This window comes from Protopterus annectens, chromosome 1.part0 (genome assembly GCF_019279795.1).
Source record: "Protopterus annectens isolate FY-2018-M chromosome 1.part0, PAN1.0, whole genome shotgun sequence".
Taxonomy (NCBI): Eukaryota; Metazoa; Chordata; order Ceratodontiformes; family Protopteridae; genus Protopterus; species Protopterus annectens.
This window is the reverse complement of record NC_056725.1, coordinates 619,248,546-619,271,534: the sequence shown is the minus strand read 5'-3', so window position 1 is coordinate 619,271,534 and position 22,989 is coordinate 619,248,546. Positions and strand designations below refer to the sequence as shown.

The window sequence follows — 22,989 nt, the reverse complement described above, 5'->3', positions numbered from 1 at the left end:
CCCAGCACTACCAGGCTATAATTCATACCACACGTTTCGGCCCCTAAACCTGGACCGAAGCACTAAAGGTGGTGGTGTCTCCATATTCATAAAGGATATGCACACCTCCAGACTAGTAGCCTAACATAACACATCAGAGCTACTTCAGGTACAACTAACACTGGGTAAAACTGCAATCCAGGTTGTAGAGCCTGCTATAGATCCTCCACCATGTCCCAAGACTCCCACTCCACATTCCTAAACACACTGGAAAATATTAGGGTACAACCAAATACCCTTATACTGGGAGATTTTAAAAACTCCTCCATTAACTGGGAAAATTACTCATGTACCAACACACTTGTTCAATGTTTTCTGGAATTCATTAATTCCAATGCCCTGGATCAACTCATTCTTACCCCCATCAGGGGTAAAAACATCCATGACCTGGTCATTACTAACACGGGCGACCGTTGCTCTACACCAGTATTAAACTCCTGCCTGGTCAGATCTGACCACAAGCTAATCACCATGGATATCCACATCCCACTCTCACCCCCCCCCCAAAGGAAACCACTGTAAAAACAACTTCTCCAAAGCCAGTTTTGCATTTCTAAAAACAGAGGTGGCTAACTTCACGACAGCCATGCAAATGGAAAATAGGTGCATGACTGAATCATACACCAATGCACTGTATGAGCACATACACAAGCGCATGGAATCAAACTGAACCAAGACGCTCTCCTCCAAAAATAAAGGAAGCCAATCTGGGGTCCCCCACCATAAACAAACTCTACAACAGAAGGAAAAAACTGTTGCAGAAAAGGGTAAAGTCCCAAGACCTGAAAAACTCCTTTGTCAGACAACAAAAAACTGAGATCCATCATCAAATCCTCTACAGCTAGCTATGAAAACAAAATTGCTGCAGATTCTAAAGACAACCAGAAGGCATTCTATAGTTATGTCAAGAATCTACATGGCAATATTCAGATCTGCTCCAAATTACAGCACAATGGCAATACATATACAGAGCCAACTGATATGTTGGCAGACAGGTTCAATGCAAACTTTACCCCCCTTTCACCTCCTAAAGTGTCTAAAAGAATACCTGAGGAATGCCAAGTCCCTATTATCAAGGCTACACAGGTAAAAACCGCACTGTCCAAAGCCAAGAATGCAGTTTCCATAGGACCTGATAATATTCCTGGCTGAGTTCTACATGAATTACAAAGAGAACTGACACCACACCTGAGTACCCTGTTCAATCACAGGCTCCTTTAAGGCTTTGTTCCTACCGAATGGCACACTGCTATGGTCATCCTACATTGCAAAGGGGGGGGGGGCAACTACTGCCCCATTAGCCTGACGAGTCTGATATGCAAGGCTAAGGATATAGGGAATCTCCAAACTCTGAACCCCACGCAGTTTGGGTTTGTCAAAGGTAGTTCATGCCTGCTCAACCTGATAGACCTCTTAGAGTCGGTCACAAGAGCTGTGGATGAGGGCAAGGTAGTTCACACAGCCTACCTATATCTTGCTAAGGCCTTCAACACCATAACTCACTCAGGAATCATAGATAGACTCACTAAACTAGGCATAAATCCCTATGTCATAAGATGGGTTGCCAACTGGCTCACTGATAGAACCCAAACTGTGAAAGCAGCGGACTCCAAATCTGACCACCGACCAGTTGCAAGTGGTGTCACACAGGGATCAGTCCTAGCGCCTCTCCTGTTTGGCATCTACTTCTGTGAAGTTCAAGCCAGCACAAAGTGACTCTGGCTGACCAAGTTCGCAGATGATTGCAAACTGTGAGCCATTATTGACTCTCCATCTGAGGTAGACATTCTACAAAAAGGTCTCACTGACACCAATGACTGGTGCCAGAACCATGGCCTTAAGCTCAATGCCAAAAAGTGCATTGTCATTCCCTTTGGGAAAAATTCGGTGACCATGAACTACCACATAGGCAGTAGTTCACTAAACACCGAAGGTGTGATAAGAGACCTGGGGACACAGGTTGACAGCAACCTCTCCTTTGATAACCACATTGCCAATGTAGTCAAAGTCCTTCTATGTGGTACATCTCATTACAAAAGGTTTCTCATCCAGGAAGAAAGAGGTTATAATCCCTCTCTACTCATCCCTCAGACTAATAGAATACCATGCCTCATTTGGTATGTACCTCACTAGACACCTACAACAACTGGAAAAGCCATAAAAATACCACAGTAAGAGGATCTTAGGTCTTAGACACATGCCCTATATGGACAGACTCAAAAAACTCCAGCTATACTCTGTCTCTTATCGCCTACTTAGAGGCAATCTCTGCTTGACCTACACAGCCATGTCTGACCCAGAGCCGTTAGATATGCTACACCTAAAGAAATCCCAATCCCTCCATGCCACATGCTCCAGGGACCTAAACCTGATAATCACAATAAACAGAACATGCTGGAGGGACAGGTTCCTAACCCACAGACTTCCCATACTCTGGAACAAACTTCCCATTCACTTCAAACAAAGCACTTCACTGGCCCTCTTTAAGAAAAATCTTAACGGGTGGACGTAGGGTTGCCACCTTTCTACTGTGCCATTTCCTGACAAACAAGCCCCGCCCCATGCACAATCAAGCCACACCCATTCCTTTTAATAGCCACACCCCTTTACTCTAGCACCCTTCAGCATAAGTCTTTAATATCACACACAGTTACCAATAAGTAGAAAAATGTGCAACGAGTCAAAAGTAAATAAAAAAAACTTTATTTAGCAATACTTCAAAAGGTTCACTACATACAACAGTACATCACACACAAGCATGGGAAAACTAAGCCCAAGTCTCATATCACAGGTAGTACTAAAATGGAAATACAATTAGATATTAAAAACACCAATTCATTCAAAGCAGTACATTAAGGGTTCACCACACACAATAGTAAAAGAAAAGCAACTGTTTAAAGTATCTTCAGTTTTGCTAGAAATCATTGCTTATACTTGAAGCTATATTTGGCATTTGATCTAGCAGCCTCAAGTAATGGCTGGTTATTTCTCACAAATGAATAAAATTGCGAACAACTCATGTTAAAGTTTAGCTTGACCTGCAACTCTGCCTTCACAAGTGACACAAGCATTCTATTTCTTACATCAGTCCACACATTCCCCATAAGTGAAAAAACCCTTTCCACAAAGCTATTGCTGGGGGGGACTGAAACAGCAAACTGCACCAGTCTATAAAGTGGCTTGCAGTCTGGAGCTTTACTAAAAAAAAAAGTCACCCAGCGATCACTTACAGATGCCTCTGTCATCTGTAACAGGGCTGGCAATGCAGCAGTTAAAGTACAGTAGTCAGAGTAAAGTGCTTCAATGTCCACATCCAATTTGAAGAGGTCTGCAACTGTACGCAGTTCTGGCCAAGTTACAGGATGTTGGAGGCTGAGGACCTGCACAGCTTTAAAGGGACTATTATCATAGTCAAACCACTTCTGTAGGTAACAAAGTGCTTTACTGTAAAAATCACAGAAGGTCCTACAGACCTGCTGTGCGACAGCTGGAGTAAAGTGCTGTAAGGCAGATGAAACTTTAGTACCAAAGAACTGGTCATCTAGCCTTCTCTGCAACTCATCTTTTAGACTTTTCATCACGGTGTACAACTCTGGAGCAGACAGTGTTACTTTCAAGTTTTGCTATAGACTTGTGGAATACCTGCAGGATGTAGTGCATGAAATGTATGTAGCACTCTGCCTCAGACACATCCCCACTGATGCCATCCTCATCGGCCTCCACAAATTTCCAGATAAGGGTGACAGTCCTCAGGCCCTTGACTAATAAAATAACTTTTAATAGCAGGCCAACATTCTACCAGCCTTGCCACAGCTGGGAACAAAGACAGCCACCTTGTTACAACATGTTGCATTATTTCCTTAAAGTCCTGGTCTAGGAAAGAATAGAAGCCTTTCAACAGTGCCATTTTTTTAGCAGATGCTGAAAACTCACTATGTACTTTCAAAACCAGATTCTCCACATCAAACTTTGCAAGGGCCTTGCTTGCATGCTTGGCACAGTTATGTATTACATAGCATAAACAGTTTGCTGCAATGATGTGAGGCACCTCAGATTTCAAACTTTTAAAAACAGACCTGTGCTTTCCATAATTGACTGAGGCATTGTCTGCAGCATAGCTAGCAATGTTTTGTACTTTGAGTCCTTTATGCACAAGGATGTCCTTTATTCTAGTAAATATACATTCAGAACTTTCGTTATGATCCTCATAGAAATCAAGGAGTTTCTGTTGTGTGCCATGGGTGTGAGTAAAGTAATGAATAACTAAAGGGACCATTTTTCTGTTCCCTTTATTGGATGCATCTGATCCCACTGAGAAATAGGAATTGCCAAGTTCCTGCAGAAGGAGCTCCTCTGAATGAGGTGCACGAACATTCATGACAATACTCTCAGATTTTGTCTTCCCACAGGTGAATTTCGAAGCCAAAGTAGAATCAGGGAAGACTGTCGGTGCCAGCTTACCTCCACAATCTATGGATACATATGAGTGACCATGTTTCACTCCATGATAGACTGCTGTCACTTCAGCTGCAGTGACTTTGGAAGCTTCACTGGTTACACTACGTGGCTGAATAAACTTGGTCATTACGAGGTTCTGCCTCTGGAGCTGAAGGCTTTGATGATGTTTGTCTGACTTCTGATGGCTTTTCAATGCCTTTTCCCCATCCCATTTTACAGTGAAAGTTGTTCCACAGGATGTGCACTTTGCCATGGCATCTGCATTTGGAACAGGTCGCACCCATGAGTAGCTTTGCTCCCACACCTTATTATAACTGCAGAAAAACCTCTTAGGAGACGCTTTCAGCCTCTTCTTGATGATCCATTGACCTTTTCCTGAACATGATTCCTGTAGGATCCTTGCTCAACACTACAATAAACCAAAACAGCTATTAATAGAAAATCAAAACACTTGTGACCAACACCAGTGCCTGGTGGGGCCTGTGTCAGTCAGTAGCCACTAGCCAGAGTTCACATTCACATGTGAATCTCCAGACTTTCACACCCTAGTAATACCAAGTTGGTATAGGGAAAAAAAAATGAGACTCCTCATGAAAAATTACAGTGAAGGTAAAGCAATGAAAGGCAGAAGCAACTCCTGTCTGAGGGACTTGCAGCTGTTACACATGAACCTGGTGTGACAGCAGAATATGCACAGAAGGCATTCAACTGTGTGTAAAACACATGGGTCAGACACTACAGCAATGCACCAAATTAAGACCCTCTACTTTTATGTAGAACCCAGTGCAAACGTTATCCAGCTGAGTCTGAACACAGCAAGAAAGTTCAGGCATACTGTGGACTGACAAGATAAAGATGAAATACATGGCAGCTCAGCAATCATACCCTCTGGCTACAATTGTAATACCTTGCATAAAGACAAACAGGACATAGTGTGGGCCGACACAATGATAAACATGAAATATGTAACTCAGCAATCATAATACCCTCTGGCTGCAACAGTAATAACTTGCATAATGATAAGAGACCGTATGGGCAGACATAAAGATGAATTCCGTAGCTCCACAATTCCAGATGCAACACCCCATATTAAGTGCAAAGCACAGAGACCAGTCAACTTGGGGCTGGTTTCTCCCCTTTTCCACTCCAGATCCTCACCACCACCTCATCCCACTGGCACAGTTAGAGTTGAGCATAGTGGCCAAGTGAAGACCTCGAGCACCCTATTTATCAAACAGTGCTTTGGGCCCCTGCTAAAGCAGTTGAGACACTTGAGGTCTGATTTATATACACAAGGGAAAGGCTGGCACAAGTTTACTAACTATGCCCTTTTCCCCAGACTACAACATAATCATCCAGCTACTCCTTATAAGCAACTTTAAGGCCCTAACAAAGTGTGTTCAGTCTCACTGTGCAATAATAATAAACATTGCTAGTTTGACCAATGCCAAGGTAGTGGCCCAGTGTCACTAAATAAATATTTAAGTTGTCTCAAAACTTAAATATGTACACAACAAAACGTTAGAAAATATTCTGTGTATATTCACTGTAACAAGCTCAAAACCACATGAGATATTTCACATTGACAGTCCCAAAGAAAGGCAACTACATTAAGCCTTGCTATATACCCAAGACACCTAGGAAGAAACACAGGTCAAGGTAAACATCACGGTGATGATAGACTAGAAAAGACAGTTCTACAGTCCAAGCATCCTATACAAATCATGTAATCATATATTCACTGTAACATCAAATGAGCTAAGCTTTGGTATAGACGGTATACCCTAGAAAACACAGATAAAAGGTAAACAGTTGTGATGACAAACTAGACAAAAAAGCTACATTTAAGCCTCACTATACTACGAAGACTGTACACCCTAGAAAGACACCCTAGGAAGAAACACAGGTCAAGGTAAACATCACGGTGATGATAGACTAGAAAGACAGATCTACAGTCCAAGCATCCTATACAAATCATGTAATCATATATTCACTGTAATATCAAATGAGCTAAGCTTTGGTATAGACGGTATACCCTAGAAAACACAGATAAAAGGTAAACAGTTGTGATGACAAACTAGACAAAAAAGCTACATTTAAGCCTCACTATAATACGAAGACTATACACCCTAGAAAGACACCCTAGGAAGAAACACAGGTCAAGGTAAACATCACGGTGATGACAGACTAGAAAGACAGATCTACAGTCCAAGCATCTTATACAAATCATGAAGTCATGATATATTCACTGCAATCAAGTCCAAAAGCAGATTAGAAACTGTTCTAATTAATAATCACCACATGTTGAACATCTAGATAGTTACACACATCTTGTCACCATCAATGAATGAGAGAGTGCCAGCACAGCTAGTGAATTAATATAAATTTAATATTTAAAAAATTCACTAGTAGCTGTGCTGGCAATATTTCATTCCCCTTGTCACACTAATCTTTGAAAATCTACCTTAATTCCAAAGAATTAATCCATTAAAAAAATTCCACTTACCTCCAGAAAAATCAGCAGCAGGGCTACTAAAACAAGCTCTCAGCAGCAGAAGAGAACAGGCAGCTAAAGGGCCAGCAAGCAGGGGAACACACCACCACCCAGTCCACAGCACTTCTCCTCCAGCCAGGGCAAGACTCCAGCAAGCAAGGCAAGCAGCAGGGCTAAGGCAATCCTTCCAGGCAGCAGGGCTAGGCAATCCTTCCAGTTCCAGGCAGCAGGCAATCCTTCCAGGCAGCAGGCAACCCACTGAAGACGTCCAAGCAAGAATTTCAGATCTTAAAGCGCCCTTTTACAGTACAGAAGTAAAAGGTAAAAACTGAAGCTGAAGCGCCGCTTTTTATGCATAAATTTTTGCGGGCTTTGCAGGGCTTTGACTAGTAACTCTACGTGTTGATTGGCTGCTTGCTGCACGAGCCTAGTCTGCAGCAAGCAGCCAATCAACGAGAGTCCAAGACGGGAATGTTTTTTTTTTTTTTTAATACGCGCTGACGAGCCTGACGTCGCTATTTCCGGACTCCGACAGCAAGAACTGGAGAACCGGAATGCCCTACTGATTTCCAGGCACTCCGGAAAAAAAACGGAGGGGTGGCAACGCTAGGTGGATGGGCAATAGGAAGTTCATCCCGGGGATCACTTCAGTGGCCTTGCTTGACAGGGGCACTGGAAACTAACTTTTGGTGCCATGAAATCTTCTTGGGCTAGGTTTATATAGGCTTCAGGGGCGTTAGCCTAGTACACATCTATGAACCTATGAAACTCCTTGCAATTGTTTTTTGAAATTCTGTTTGCCTGTACCTTGTTGAGATTATTTGTTTTGTTTCATGACTTAGAATGAAAGAGTCCAATTAAACTTGGAGAAGGAGGGCTAAAAAAAAATCTGTGCGACTCCTGAATTAACTTCCCTCTTTTGTCAAATCATTTAAGACCCGCAGTAGAAGGAGCGAAACAATACCTCTGCTTCACAAAGAGAATTCAAGATCTTAGATTTGACATCCTCTGTTAAATTTTGTGAATGTAACCAAGAAACATTCTTGTTTTTGATCCACTAGCAGATGTTCTAGATAGGGTATTACCCGAGTCACAAGGACACTTCATAGTGTTTGCTTACCTGAGAAACTTGCACTATTAAACAATTCAGAAATGCTTTTAAGCACCAAAGAAGGGAGGTTAGCAGTTAACGTTCTCATATTTTCAAAAGCAGCAAGCAAAAAAAGTTTGACACATGAATTTGACAATTCAGAATTCTGAAGGCTGAAGTAGAATAAAAATATAATTTATCACAAACCCGTTAAAAATCTTTCCAATCTTAGTTAGAAGGGATTTGCCAACAAACTGTTTTGCCAAAGAAATAACTGCAAGGTGCAATAGGAATACGAAAAATACATATTTGTGGGACTGGAAGGGCTTCATTAATCTAACAGACTTTTTAGGGACTGGAGTTTAACTATCTAGCCATACTGCAAGTCGACAAGAAAACATCCTCTAATGCTAGAACCAAAGGTGGAACAGCTGCAAGCTGAGGAAAACGCTGCCAAAATAAATCAAAATTTTGCTGTGATACTGGAGTTTCACTCTGTTACCACTGAAACAAGTCTGTCATTCTGATCATAGATTTTGAAAATGATAACCTGTGGTGTAAGCACTGAAAAAAATACAATTTCAGTCCAATTCCTGTCCTTCAAACTAGAAATCTGTAGCTGAAAGAAAGAAAAATATTTTTGTTTCTGAAACTCAAGGAATCAGATTTTAAAGAATTAAAGCCTTGATATAAGCTCTGAGCAAAACTTGGCTAATCTTGCCTGACCATCTTATGCAAAACAGGAGAAGACATATGTCTTACTTTCCATTTTCTCCTCCTAGGAAACCCGTAGAAGAAGAATGACTCAAAGATGGGGATCTTCCTCAGAAATAGGCACCTTATGTAAGTTTTGTGGTAAAGCATCTTCAGCTACATCCTCTGAGACAGACGAGGGTGGTTCTCCCTTGCTTTATGAGAACAAAACAGTCGCAGAGGCTATGCTTATCTCTCAACTTCACAAGAAGCAACACGAGTGGAATCAAGAGAAGGCAATATGCAGTCTGAGGTACCTAATTTCGCCACAGCAGAGTGGCTCATTAGTGACTAAAGTAGTGAGGAAAACAGCTTGACTACCAAAGCCTCCTGTAAACCATTCTTCTTCAGGATGGGAGAATGAAAAACCAAACAGTATGAATCTTGCTACACGTTCTAAACTGGGTAAAGTGCCTGGAAAGCAGATAATAGAGCTTTAAACAATTAGTGTACCACTGATAAAGGAATGCATATTTCCTCCACAGTGAGGCAACTTGAAAATAAAACTAAGGGAGAGGATCAGAGGGATTTTTTATATATGCAAAGTACAGCGAGTTATTTTTTTCTATTGACAATCACTACGAGTGTTCTCCACTAGTACCAATCATTTTTAAAATGCATTGGTACAACAATGTCCATCAATAAATCATCAAAACTACCCCTCCATGTATTAACACTATGCTTGCTCAGTTTCATAAGCAGGCATCTGTAAACAATAGGCAAGTAGATATAATCCATTTAATCATTTGGCTAACACAGCGCAAACCATTACATTTAATTCATCAGCTTCAATGAGGACCAGAAGAACAGGAGCTAGCAAATGGAACACTTTCAAAGCTCTTAATCAAGACCACTGTTAATGTAAAGAGTAATAAAAAAGGCAAAAGTTGAAACATGAAAATAAACTCTAAAAAAAATAAATAAATAAGGAAATATCTTTACTAATGCATCAAAGTATTGTATAACCTGTTAAATGCAGGAAAGCTCACGTTTTTTCAGACTAAACTTCTATTAAAGATATTCCTCATAGCAAGGATGTAGATCATTTACTTGCTGTAACACAAAGTCTGACAGTATCTTGGGAAAAAGGAGACTGATGTGATGTGCTTACTCTCAAAGAGCATGCTTTCTGTAACAGCACTCAGACATTAGAGGTGAAGGTTTTATTGTTGGAATCCATTCAAATGTATCCATTCTATGGTGCTGAAAAATCCACAAAGCTTGAAACAAACAGCATATATCAAATAATTTGGAAACAAATATGATAACTTATCCTAAATGCAGGATTAGGCAATGCAATCCAATTTTAGGTCATAAATGAGAGATGAAAATGTATTTCAGTTCATCACTTTGACTTACAATTGATTAGAACCTGTATTCTACTTAAGGCCATAAAACGTTAACCTTTTTATGAAATGCAAATGCATAAAATTACCTGCAGCATTGTTAAGTCTTTGTCAAACATCTCCACTCGACATTTTACATTATGGTAGTAATACACCTAAAAAGTGCAAAATAAATGTTAAATACACATCTTGACAAGGCAACCACATACTTACTGTGTACCTTATTCAACTTTGCCTGCTCAGACATATCTTTGCAAATTCTTAACCACTTATTCTCATTATGAAAAAAAAATGAACAATGGAGTATAACGTGATGCACCTTTAACTGTAGAACACTGGCAGACAGTATGCAGAAAAGGAAGAATAAAATCAAGTTTAAATGAAGGGTTGGACTTTGAGGAAAAAAGGAAGGGTTCTATTTGCTTCAGGTAACTTTATTTGCTAGAAATCTTAACTGTTTCAAAATGTTTTATCTTAATTATCAGCATAAAAAAAGAAACCATTAACAAAACTGTAATGAACAGTTTACCATTAGAATGCAAATGATGCACAACAGTTAATGCACTAAAATAAAGTACATAATTATTCACGCTTTTCAATAACACATACAAATTACCAAAAAAAAACTTGCTCAATATTTTTTTTAAAGAACTTTTTATTAACGTAACATATTTACAATATATACAGAGAAAGGAAGAAATTCAACATCAGATACTATTATAAAATGTTAGGAATACATTGAATCATCAAGGTAATCTTACACAATTAACACAATAAGAGCCTTGGTATTTCAATAGCAATACTTCAAGGCTATCCCAACCACTAAAAGTCTTTGTATGATTTATAGATCTTAATGTGATCACTTTCTCATTTTGCATAGTATTACTGTTAAATTTAAAAATTATATGAATGCAGGAAATGAGTTTAATTACCATTTTTTTTTTGTAATAACTTTTCTAGCTACTTCCAGAAGGATCCAGAACTTTTCTTATTGTTTGGCTTTTGCAGGTAAAGTAAGTGGAATATTCATTAGTATTATTAATCTAGTTAATGAATACTTACCAGACCAAAATACTTATCTCTTTCCAATATACATTTATTTTTTCACAAACCATAAGCAAGTGTGTCCAATCAGCTTTTACATTTATTTCTTCACAAACCATAAGCAAGTGTGTCCAATCAGCTTTGACATCTTTACTTCTCCAAAGCCAACTTCATGCTACTCAAGTCAGAAGTGACAAACTTCATGACACCCATGCAGACGGGAGCTGAAAGTTCAACTGCTGAATCCTACACTAAGGCACTGTACGAGCACATCCACTCATGCATAAATCATGCCATCCCAAATAGAACCAAGATGCTCTCATCCAAAAAAAAAAGCCTATCTAGTGGTCCCCTGCCATAAACAAACTTTACAACAAAAAGAAGAAACTGTTGCAGAAAAGAGGAAAATCCCAGGATGCAAAAGACTTCCTTACCAGCCTCAGTAAGAAACTGAGATCCCTCATAAAATCCTCCAAAGCTAGTTATGAAAATAAAATTGCCAAAGATTCCAAAGACAACAACAAGGCATTCTATAACTATGTCAAGAATCTAAATGGCAATTCTCAGATCTGCTCTGAGCTAAAACAGAATGGCATTAAATATACTGATCCCAAGGATATTGCCAATATCCTGACAGATCGATTCAGTGCCAACTTCACCCCCCTCTCACCCCTTAAATGGCCCATCTCAATACCGGAAGATTGCCAAATTCCGGTAATAACAGCCACACAGGTAAAAAACGCACTCTCCAAAGCTAAGAATACAGCATCCATGGGACCAGATGACATCCCGGGCTGTGTACTACATGAACTACAATATGAACTGGCACCTCACCTAAGTGCCATGTTTAATCATAGCCTCACCTCAGGTTTCGTGCCCACTGAGTGGCGCACAGCTACAGTTATCCCACTCCACAAGGGGGGATCCACCTTGGATCCCGGAAACTACCGTCCCATCAGTCTGACAAGCCTTATCTGCAAGTCCATGGAGTGTATTATCATAGAACTTATAAACAAAGACATTGGCAACCTTCAAACACTGGACCCCACCCAGTTTGGGTTCGTGAAGGGTCGATCTTGTCTCCTGAACTTGAATGACTTCTTCGAATCAGTCTCCAGAGCCATGCACAAGGGTAAGGTGGACCACACAGCCTATCTAGATCTTGCCAAAGCCTTTGACACCATCCCCCACTCTGGAATCATAGATAAACGTACTAAGCTGGGCATTAATCCCTACGCCACCTAATGGGTTGCTAACTGGCTTACTGATAGAACCCACACTGTAAAAGTAGCCGACTCCAAATCCAGCTCTAGACAAGTGGAGTACCTCAGGGTTCAGTCCTGGGACCGCTTTTGTTTGGCATCTACTTCTCTGAAGTACAGGCCAACACTAAGGGACTATGGATAACAAAGTTTGCAGATGACTGCAAACTGGGAGCCATTATTGAATCCCCAAATGATGTGGATACTCTACAAAAGGGCCTTACAGAAACAGATGCTTGGTGTCAGAGCCATGGGCTCAAGCTCAATGCCAAGAAATGTATAGTTATCCCCTTTGGTAAAAAACATGTATCCGTGAATTACCATATAGGTGGCAGTACACTAAACACCAAAAGTTTTATAAGAGACTTAGGGACACAGGTGGACAGTGGTCTCACCTTCAATAAACACATCACCACAACAGTCAGAAAATCCTTCTATGTGGCACACCTCATCACTAAGGGCTTTTCATCCAGAAAAAAGGAGGTCATTGCCCCACTGTACTCATCCCTCATTAGACGCATTATAGAATACAATGCCCCGTTTGGTATGTACCTCTCAAGACATCTGCAACAACTGGAAAGGCCACAGAAATACCTCACTAAAAGAATCACAGGCCTAAAGCAGATGCCCTACGCTGACCGCCTTAAAAAACTCCAGCTATACTCTGTCGCATATCGTCTACTCAGAGGCAATCTTTGCTTAACATACAAGGCCATGTCAAACCCAGAGCTGTTGGACATGCTACACTTAAAGAAATCCCAATCCCTCAGAGCCACACGCTCAAGGGATCTAAACCTTGTCATCACAATAAACAAAACATGCTGGAGGGATAGGTTCCTGACTCAGAGACTCCCCAGACTCTGGAACAGATTGTCCATACATGTCAAGCAGAGTACCTCTTTGGTCCTCTTCAAAAGGAACCTTGATGATTGGATGGGAGAAAGGAAATTCACCCCGGGGATCACGTCAGTCGCCCTGCTAGACAGGGGTCCAGGGAAGTAAACAGTGTGGGAAGAAATAGCCAGGGAATTGTTTTGGCTGGGCTTGTATAGGCCCTAGGGCTGATAGCCTAGTACCAACCTATGAACCTATGAACATCTCCAACAAACTGAAGTCACTTTACTAAACTCGGAGCTTTTATAGGGAGTAAAACATTTTATTTATTTCTTGCCAATAAAAACTTTCATGTATAAACTTAAATCAGTCAAACTTCAAGTAATAAAGTTTTATTCTTACCATCTACTGAACCACTCAATCCACTACTATCCAAAAAGTTCCAGAATTTTGCATCAAAATTTAAAATCTGCAGCAACAGAATAAGATGCTACTTCTAAGAAGCTAATACCACCACACTCCCACAGTCTTGTATGATTTCTATAAGCAATTATTGGCTTTTTGGAATACCACAAGAATGAAGTTAACATTTTTCCCATTTTTCTTAAAGGTACTTGATCAGGTATTCAAGCTACTGAATGCAATATGAATATAATCATGGGTAATATAATAATTTTAATAAGCACTACCCTATTTGTGAAAGTAAAAAAAAAATCATTCAATTTTAACATGTAAAACTTCAATTATTTTTTCAGAATTATTAATCTTATTCACATTTTGATAGATTTTTATTCCTAAATATTTTAGTTCTTTGCCTTCCAAATTATACTTTAACACTAATTTGTTTTATTATTAAATTTCAGCAGCATTAATTCTTGAAAACTTTCAATTTCCACATTTCTTCAACTAAATAATTTAAATCTCCAACAGTTAGTAAAATATCATCTTCAAAAAGCTGCATTTTAGATTGACAATCCATGTTGCTTAAGAATCTGTCAATTTTTTCATTGCTTCTTTTACTGTTAACCAAGGGTACAATAACAAATGCAAACAGTAGAGGGGACAAAGGACACCCTTGCTTTATGCTTTTGTTTAAAGTGAATACTCGAGAAATAAAGATCAGATTTTAAAATATGCTTTGGAGTCTCTATGTAGGCTTTTTAATATTCTAATAAATCGTTCAGGAAATGTAAATGCTTCTAAAGTTTTAAACAAGTAGTTCCAATCAACAAAATTAAAATCTCTCTTGATATCTAAGCTAAATAGGGCAAAATTCTAGTTCATTCTTGTCACTACATCTAAGACAGTTACTACCCTTTTTACATGATCATACATTAATCTATTGACTATAAATCCTGTTTGACCTTTAATCTACTATATATTTTAATCTTGATCTTGTAGCGAAGTGGAAGTAAATATTTTATAATCTACATTTAATATGAAAGAGGTCTATATGAGGAAACTAATTTATTATTCTTTCCTTAAGCATAGGGGAGATTACAGAAAATTTCTCTCTGAGGGAGGAATTATTTTGCCACTCTGAATAATCCTGAAAACTTCACTCAGTAATTCTAAAATATTTAATGGAAAGCAGACTATATAATTCCATACTTGAACCAACTAACTCTTGAGCTTTACCATTTTTTTCCTTTTCTACAGCTTAATTTCTATTAGGGTAATAGGCTTACTCTATCAAGCAAGTCTCTTGCAAGAATATTATGTCTCCTATATTCAATTTTAGATCTCTCATTAATGATGTCCTTTTGCTGCCATCATTAAATTGTTTTACATTAACAGATTAGAACTAACCATGCTGTGTATTTAAAAAAGATTTTTAAAATAACACCTTTCTCCACCATATTAACTTAAATGTATACAAGACTCTAATGCATTCCTCCAAAACTATCTTAGTATTCCATTTTTTTTTAATTCTTCCTTTCTACAAACTAAACTACTAAAACTCATAAATAAGTCTACAACTGCAACTGTATATATTACTAATAAAATAAAACCTACCATGGATACCTACGTTATTAGTTTGCTTATCAAACTACTATACTATCTCTTTACCTAGCAATACCTAAAAAATCATAAAAAAACTACCCAAAAGCTACCGTGACTTACAAATAATATATTATATTTATTTATTTTATTTTACATTTGTTGACCGGGATAGTCTGACTGGATGCATGTCCATTTTCAGCGGAGGCTCGGGGAGAAAAGCTCCAAGGGTAAGCAGATACAGCATTACATAATGCCAGCATTACATATTAAAAACAGACTATTTACAGAGATTAAATAAGTAAGCAAGTTAAACAAGTTCCACAGGTTCGAGTTAATCTCGAGCATAAGTCAAGATTAAATTAAATTACACAGTAAACTGGTTAACAGATTTTTACACATTCTAGACAGAGTTAGCCAGGCTTGATACACTGACATAGCCAGTTAAGTGACAAATGTTGCTGGAGTCTAGTTTTAAATTGACCTATAGGTGGAAAGTAAGGTAATATCAGCTGGAAGTGAGTTCCAGGATCTACTTACAGAGTTTACAAAGAGAGAGTCACCGGCTGTGTTATTAATTTTGCTAGTCTGAATTAGTAGTTTATTAGAGGATCAAAGTGGTCTAGGATTGTTATAGGGGGTGATAATATTTTTAAGTGCAGGAGTATTGTCTGGATTATAGAGGATTTTATAGGTCACAATCAGTTGGTTATACTGGATTTGGCTGGGTAATTCAAGCTACCCAAGCTGATTTAGATTGATGCAATGATGTGTCCTAAAAGGTAGCCCAGTGGCAAACCTGGTAATGTGGTTGTAGCAAATTGAGAGTTTAAGGACAGTCTTGTTTAAATTCAAGAGTAGAGGGGATGCATACAGAAGGGTTAAAAGAAGCTATGGCAATTTTAGCTGAAGGGGTTAGGAAGGCTTTTATTCTGTAAAGTGACCCTAGTTTTTTATTGATGGTTTTGATAGTTTGGTTAACATGTAGGTCGAATTTTAGATTATTATCTATGATGACACCTAATAGTTTTGTAGAGGGGTCAGGGGAGATTATTGTGCCATCATTTGAATTTATGGCAAAGGTGAAAGCGGTAGACCTACGTGTTGGTGAAAATAGCAGCATTTTAGTTTTTTTGGGATTTAGGATCAGACGACGTTCAGAAAGCCAGTTTTCTATTGTATTAAAGGTGGTCTGGGTAGCTGACCATAACTCTATTGGAGATGTGGCCAAGCAAATCAGAGTAGAGTTATCAGCATATTGGATACAGCTGACTTTTGGGATGACAGTATAAAGGTTGTTAATAAAGATGGAGAACAGCAAGGGCACTAGTATAGAGCCTTGTGGTACTCCCAGTGTGTTAGGAAGAAGGTTAGAGAGTTTGTTCTGCCAGAGGACAGCCTGCTGTCGACCATTCAGGTAAGATTGAAACCACTGAAGGGCTCTAGTATCTAGACAGAATGTTTGCAGTGTGTGGATTAAAAGTTGATCAACCATATCGAATGCCTTGGAAAGATCCAAGGAGAGGGCTGAGGATATATAATTACTGTTGCAATTATGGTTTATGGTGTTGGTCAAGGCTAGGAGGGCTGAAGTAGTGCTGTGTTGAGGACGGAAGCCATGCTGAGTGTCTGCCATAAGGGATTCTGGATTAGGTGGTGCACAAGTTGTCTATGACTACATTTTTCCATAATCTTTGCAAGTGGAGAGAGTATAGCTATTGGCCTATAACTGTAGAATTCAGTAGAGCTGCCTCCTTTGTGAAGTGGGATTAAATAGGATATTTTCCAGATGGTGGGAATTTTAGCTTCTACTATGGTTCGATTGATTAGTATTGAGACAGGGTAAGCAATAGCATCAGCTGATTTTTGTAGGTACTGCAGGAGTTGATCAGCAGAAAGTGTAGTGGGTTTTAATTTTTTGATCAAGGTATGGATAAGTGAAGTGGCGACTGGTTGGAAGCTGAATGTGAGTAGGTTTCTAGGGGTGCTACTTTCAGAACCAGGGGAGCTAGGAGGTAGTTGGCTAGCTAGGGCTTGAACTGTCTCAGTAAAGAATCAGTTAAAACTGTCAGAAACATCTTCAGGGGGTTTTTATCAATAGTAGCAGCAGGGATTGGGGTTGAAGTTTGTCCAGGATGTAGTAGATTATTTAAACCTGCCCAAAACTTCTGATGGTTATTTTGATTTACTGTCTGTAAATTACAGTAGTATTGTTTTTTTGTCTTGTAAAATGGATTTTATAGTTTCGTTCTTGGATTGCCTGTATTTAATGTGATCTTGGGGGTCTTTAGAAGAATGCCATAAAGCCCATGCTTCGTTTCCCAGGGTAATTTTGAGTTTAGACTCTTTAGAAAGCCATGGTGCAGTTTTTGCCTTTGTTCTCTTTGAACGAACAGGTGCATGCAAATCAAGGATATCAAAGAATTTGTTGTTAAAGTATGCTACTGCTTCCTCTAAGGGGAGGTGTTTTAGAATAGACCAATAACATGAGTTTAGTTCTTGCTGGAATTTGGCAGGGTCAAAGTTTTTATTGTTTCTAACCTGAGTAAGGGTTGTTGGGGAATTAATGGTTTTGTGCTTAATTACATATGTGAGAAGGTGATCGCTTAGGCCATCAGGGAGGGTTACCAGAGGTGTACAGTTGGGAGTGACTGTTTATGAGTACCCAGTCAAGTATGCTTTCTTTTTGGTTGGGTTTACCTATCTTGGTAGCGGTGGATATGATTTGTGTAAATGCATGCAGGTTAATATGGGTGGTTGGGGATTCTGAGGAACAGGTGCCCCAGTCTACGTTAAAGTCTCCAAGTAGTAGGGTTTCTTGGAGGTAGTGATATGACAGCCAGTGCAGGATATCTTCAAGTGTAGATATATTGTTACCTGGGGGAATGTACATACAGATGATATTAATGCATTTATTTTTATTAAGTTCCAATTTGGTGGCAAGAATCTCTGAGTTATTAATCTGAGGTGGTTGTATTACATCTATGGTGACATTCAACTCAGATTTATAGAGTACAGCTACCCCACCCCCCCCTTCCTGGAAGCAAGATCCAGCCTGTGTATGTTGTACCCAGGTGGTAACACTTCATTGTCTGTAGTGTTATGTTTTAACCAGGTTTCAGATAAACAGAGAATCTCAGGAGAGTGGACATAAAGAAGTGCATGCAATTCATGTACCTTGTTATTAATGCTTCTAATATTGAGATGACAGGCTAGGAGAGAGTTAGTTGGCCTATTAATTGTAGGTTTGTAGCTTAGATTGCAAGTAGAGGGGGTATGTGCATCTGAAGTGGGTGGGCCAGGGTTGGGATGAATATCACAAACAAGTATTAGGTTAAATCTATACTTGGTGATGAACGTCAGGAATTTATTAGTTTGTGGTAGTGTTTGGATCTAGAGCTAATGTGCCTGAGGGTGAGATGTTGATGGACTGAACAAGATGTTGGATAGGACCTGGTACTCTAAGTGTAGCTGAAGGTGGGAGGATTTACATTTGGGGTGATAGTATGGCCTTTCGGGATGTGAAATCCCGTGAGAAACTGGTTTTCATACAAGGTAAGGAGGTATGGTGCGAACAAGAGGGGTAGTAAAGAGGAGTATATCATTATCTGTGATTCAGCTAGTGAGTTAAGGAACTGTTTTACCTGGTAATTGCAACACCAGAAGATAGAGTGGCGAGGTAAAGGTGCTGGAAGGGGGATGGGAGAATGCTAGATGAAAGCTTACAGGTGCTATTAAAATGTAGGTAGAAGAATGGGGGTGGGAGGAATTATCCCAGATGAAAGCAGATAGGATCTAGAAAGTGGGGGAGTGGCTATAGTACTATAAATTTAGAGGTACTGGGGGCGGGAGGGAATTGGGGGCAGGGAGGGGAGCGAAGAGAGCCAGAGCGTAGCAAGAGCAAACGTAGCAGGGCTATTGCAGTTTACAAGGTTTCCTAAGGTGTCCTAAAGCTATAAATAAGTATTATAGTTCTTAATGTAAGAGTCAGTTTAGTTAAGTTACAGGGGAAGGAGGCAAACACTCAAGTAGAAAAAAGAGCCCTATGGCTGACCAAAATGGTGACCTGCTTACTTACTAAGTGAAAGCTTATCAGACAGTACAACATTCATATTTAATTTAAAAATAAGAAACTATTAATTTAGTTATATATTTCAGCATTTAAAACCATTCCCCCATTACTACATACAAGTTTAATAATCCTCTTCAGTTAATAAAGATTAAATAATCCAATGGTGTACTATATACTTATTTATGTAACAGTAGTACAAGTTATCCATTAAATATTCCTAAATGATTGCACATTCAACATAAATCTCTAAATAAGTAAAACAAAGTGGGACCTAAACAAATAAAGGTATTTGTAAACATACAGGTAACAAGTAATCTTATAATAAACTACTACTACAAAAAAATAAAATCAATGCACATGTATATTCATCATGATAAAAATATACACACATTTTACAGATCTCACAAAAGCTCTGAATTACTTTTAGAAGTACAAGTGTCTACATCTCAAAATTGCATAACACTCAACATAATTATCAAAATATTAAAAAAACTTTAGCTTATTGAACTAATACATAAAATATGCACATCACTGAGGTCAAAGAGAATGTCTTGCTATTTTTATAGAGTCAAAATAAAAAAAAAAACCTGCAGTCTATACTGTATTCAAAACTTACAATATACTTGCTTCAAATCCCCTTCTCCCTTCCCAGGTTCAAACATACTGAAAAATCTACTTTACTTTCTAACAAAATGGATGTACTGATCTCTTTATATTCACTTTTGATGTAACTGGAATGTAATGCTTTATATGTGCATATTTCTAAACATCCAGCACATACTTTCAGGTTTATGGTAATACAGGTCACACATATGAGTAAGGGGGGGTATAGTGAATTTCACTGAATGTAATGAACTGCACTGGATTACAGAGCTAGCAGCAGATCATCCACCAGGGTTAAATACCTGTATACCAGCTTTAAAGAAAAGGAGGGTAGTGAAATGATTGGTTGTTGTATTTTCAAAAGTGAAGATAGAGAGATTTTATCAATGTTGCTGTACTGTCTGATGAAGGGTTATCCCGAAAGCGCTCACAGTTTTACAATTATTTTATTTGTTTTTATGTAATAAAAGTTTGTGTCAGCCTGTTTGGACTAAACTGTTTTTCTGTAGTTACATTGGTTTGTTGGCAAGCGAGTTCTTAAGGAGAGGAAGAGAGTTTTTTTAATTTTACTGATAAGCAGTTATCTGTAATACGTATCTTTCTTATAAGCAGTTTATTTAAATATTTTTTCTGTCTCGTTTGCCCACTAATATTCTATCTTACTCTATATAAAAATTAGTTATGTACCTACCATAACATTCCATCTGTGTTGTACATTTTCATTCTTCCTCAAGTCAGTTCAGATCTAATCCTCAAATCTGACTTGGCTGCTTTCACTGCTCATGGATAATGAAAACCCTTAAGCTCCTCCCTTACACTTAATGCCCTAGCACCCTCCATACCTCAGATCTTGTTTGCTGACCTTATTAAAAACAAAGGAACAACCATTATATGAGAAAGCAATATCTGGAACTCATAGTTTTCCTTAGCATCTTCGCATTCTTCCAGAACTCACAAAGAAATTGGTAGGGGGAGTTGAGGAAGAATGACGGAGGGGAGTTGAGGAAGAATGAAAATGGACAACAGAGATGGAACATTATGGTGAGTACATAACTTCTTTATCTGATGTCAATTTTCATTCATTCTTCAATAAGTAAGACAGAGTCCCTAACTACCTGAATCCAAGGTGGACTCTAAGGAAGGTTATTCCTGAGCAGTGTCGAGCCGAAGGCTACACTTCCCATCGAGACCAGATCCAACTTGCAATGAACAATAAATGTATGAGGATTAGCCAACTTGCAGCAGCACAAGTATCATCCAAAAAATACTGAAGAAGTTGCCATGGATCTATATGAAGGAGCTCTCAAAGATTTTGGCAAAGATAAACCCTATTTGTTGTAGACAAAGGAAATGCAATCACTTAGCATTTGGCTAAAGTTACTATGGTAACTGGTTTGCCAAGTTTTGATTCTGCAAAGCAGACTAATAATAATTTGTTTTTCTGAATTTTTCTAATCTATGCAAATAGAAACGTAACAGTCTGAATGTCCAATAAGTGTAAAAAGAAGTTATGTACTCACCATAACATTCCATCTGTGCTGTCCAGTTTCATCAACCTGTGGGCTCAGATCCAAACGTCGGATCCGACTCGGTCACATTTTATAGCTTAGGATCAAACTCTCGAGCTCCTCCCTTACCATAATGCCCCTGTACTCCAGATTTCCTCAGACTGAGTTAGCTGCAGCTGAATATGCATAATACATATATGTATATAAGGAAATCTATCATAAGGTAGAAAATATAAAATCAGGTGGTCAAAGGGAAATTACAGTTGTGTACACTTACCATAAATGTAGATGTCAGAGAGTATTCACTGTTGCAGTCATCACCTGTGGGTTATCCCTGCTGGGGCCAGCCCGAATTCCAGGGTCAATGTTTTTTTTTTGCGTAAGCTGCAGTCACCTGTAACCTGATGTCAGGTTGTCAGTGCTATAAAGCAAGGCAGCCAACGTCACTGCATCAGTTTTTCTTGTCCTAACTCATCAGAAGCACAAGGAAATAAGGAAAAGAGGTCCTGGTGGCTACAGTGGGAAGCTTATGTCCCCTAGGGGAAAATGCTACATGGGGGAATGGAGGGAGGGAAACCAGGACTGTAACAGTGAATACACTCAAACATCTACATTTATGGTAAATGTACACAATCGTACTATGTTCTTTGTGTTTCACTGTCACATTCATCACCAGTGGAAGGATTCTCAAAGCTGAGGAGAGGGATGGAAGGATAGGTAGAGTCCCAGGCATGGGTCAGCAGAACTGCAAAGGCAAACCCTGCCCTAGACTTAGAAAACAGAGGTAGGTGGTAATGTTTTGTAAAGGTATGGACAGAGGTCCAGGTGGCAGCTTCCAAGATGCCCCTGGTGGAGACTCCTCTGAGGACGGCTGTATTAGTGGAGGCTGCCCTAGTGGAATGGGTACGGATAGACTTGGGGAGGTTCCCATGTAGTCTGTAGCAGAAATGGATACAGTGCCGTATCCATTTAGAAATGGTTTGTTTGGAAAAGGGCTTCCCCTCTGCCCCAGGGCCAAAGCTGACCAGTAGTTGGTCTGTTTTTCTGAATGGTTTAGTACAGTCCAGATAGTATCTGAGTTGTCTGTGCATGTCTAGCAAGTGTAGAATTCTTTCCCCCTTGTTTTGAGGGTTGGGAAAGAACATCTGTAGGTGTATGGCCTGGTTGAGGGTCACATCAGATACCACCTTGGGCATAAAGGAGGGGTTAGTCCTCAGGGAGACCCTGTCTGCATGGAAAATGATGAAGGGCTCAACAGCCATGAGAGCCTGAAGTTCTGATACTCTTCTGGCTGAGGTGATAGCTAATACGAAGGCAGTCTTCCAGGAGAGATATTTCAATTCTGTAGAATCAGCAGGTTCAAAAGGAGGTAAGGTTAGTTTTTCTAGAACATAGAGGGGTGGGGTTCTGAATCATAATGGGAAGAAATGGCTGAGGCATGGATTTTAATAGAGGAGAAAGAGAGGCTACTATTGAGCAACTCAA

The 22,989-nt window shown here is 39.2% G+C and overlaps 1 protein-coding gene across 3 annotated transcripts in view; it reads right to left on the bottom strand.

The window, feature by feature from the left end:
* UBR2 (ubiquitin protein ligase E3 component n-recognin 2) overlaps window positions 1-22,989 on the bottom strand; it is a 5,196,118-nt gene that overhangs the window by 2,969,381 nt on the left and 2,203,748 nt on the right. For all 3 annotated transcript variants that reach the window (XM_044061864.1, XM_044061881.1, XM_044061872.1), the window contains exon 18: window positions 10,270-10,335. In XM_044061864.1, coding sequence (XP_043917799.1) covers window positions 10,270-10,335 — 66 coding nt within the window. The remainder of the gene's footprint in view (window positions 1-10,269; window positions 10,336-22,989) is intronic.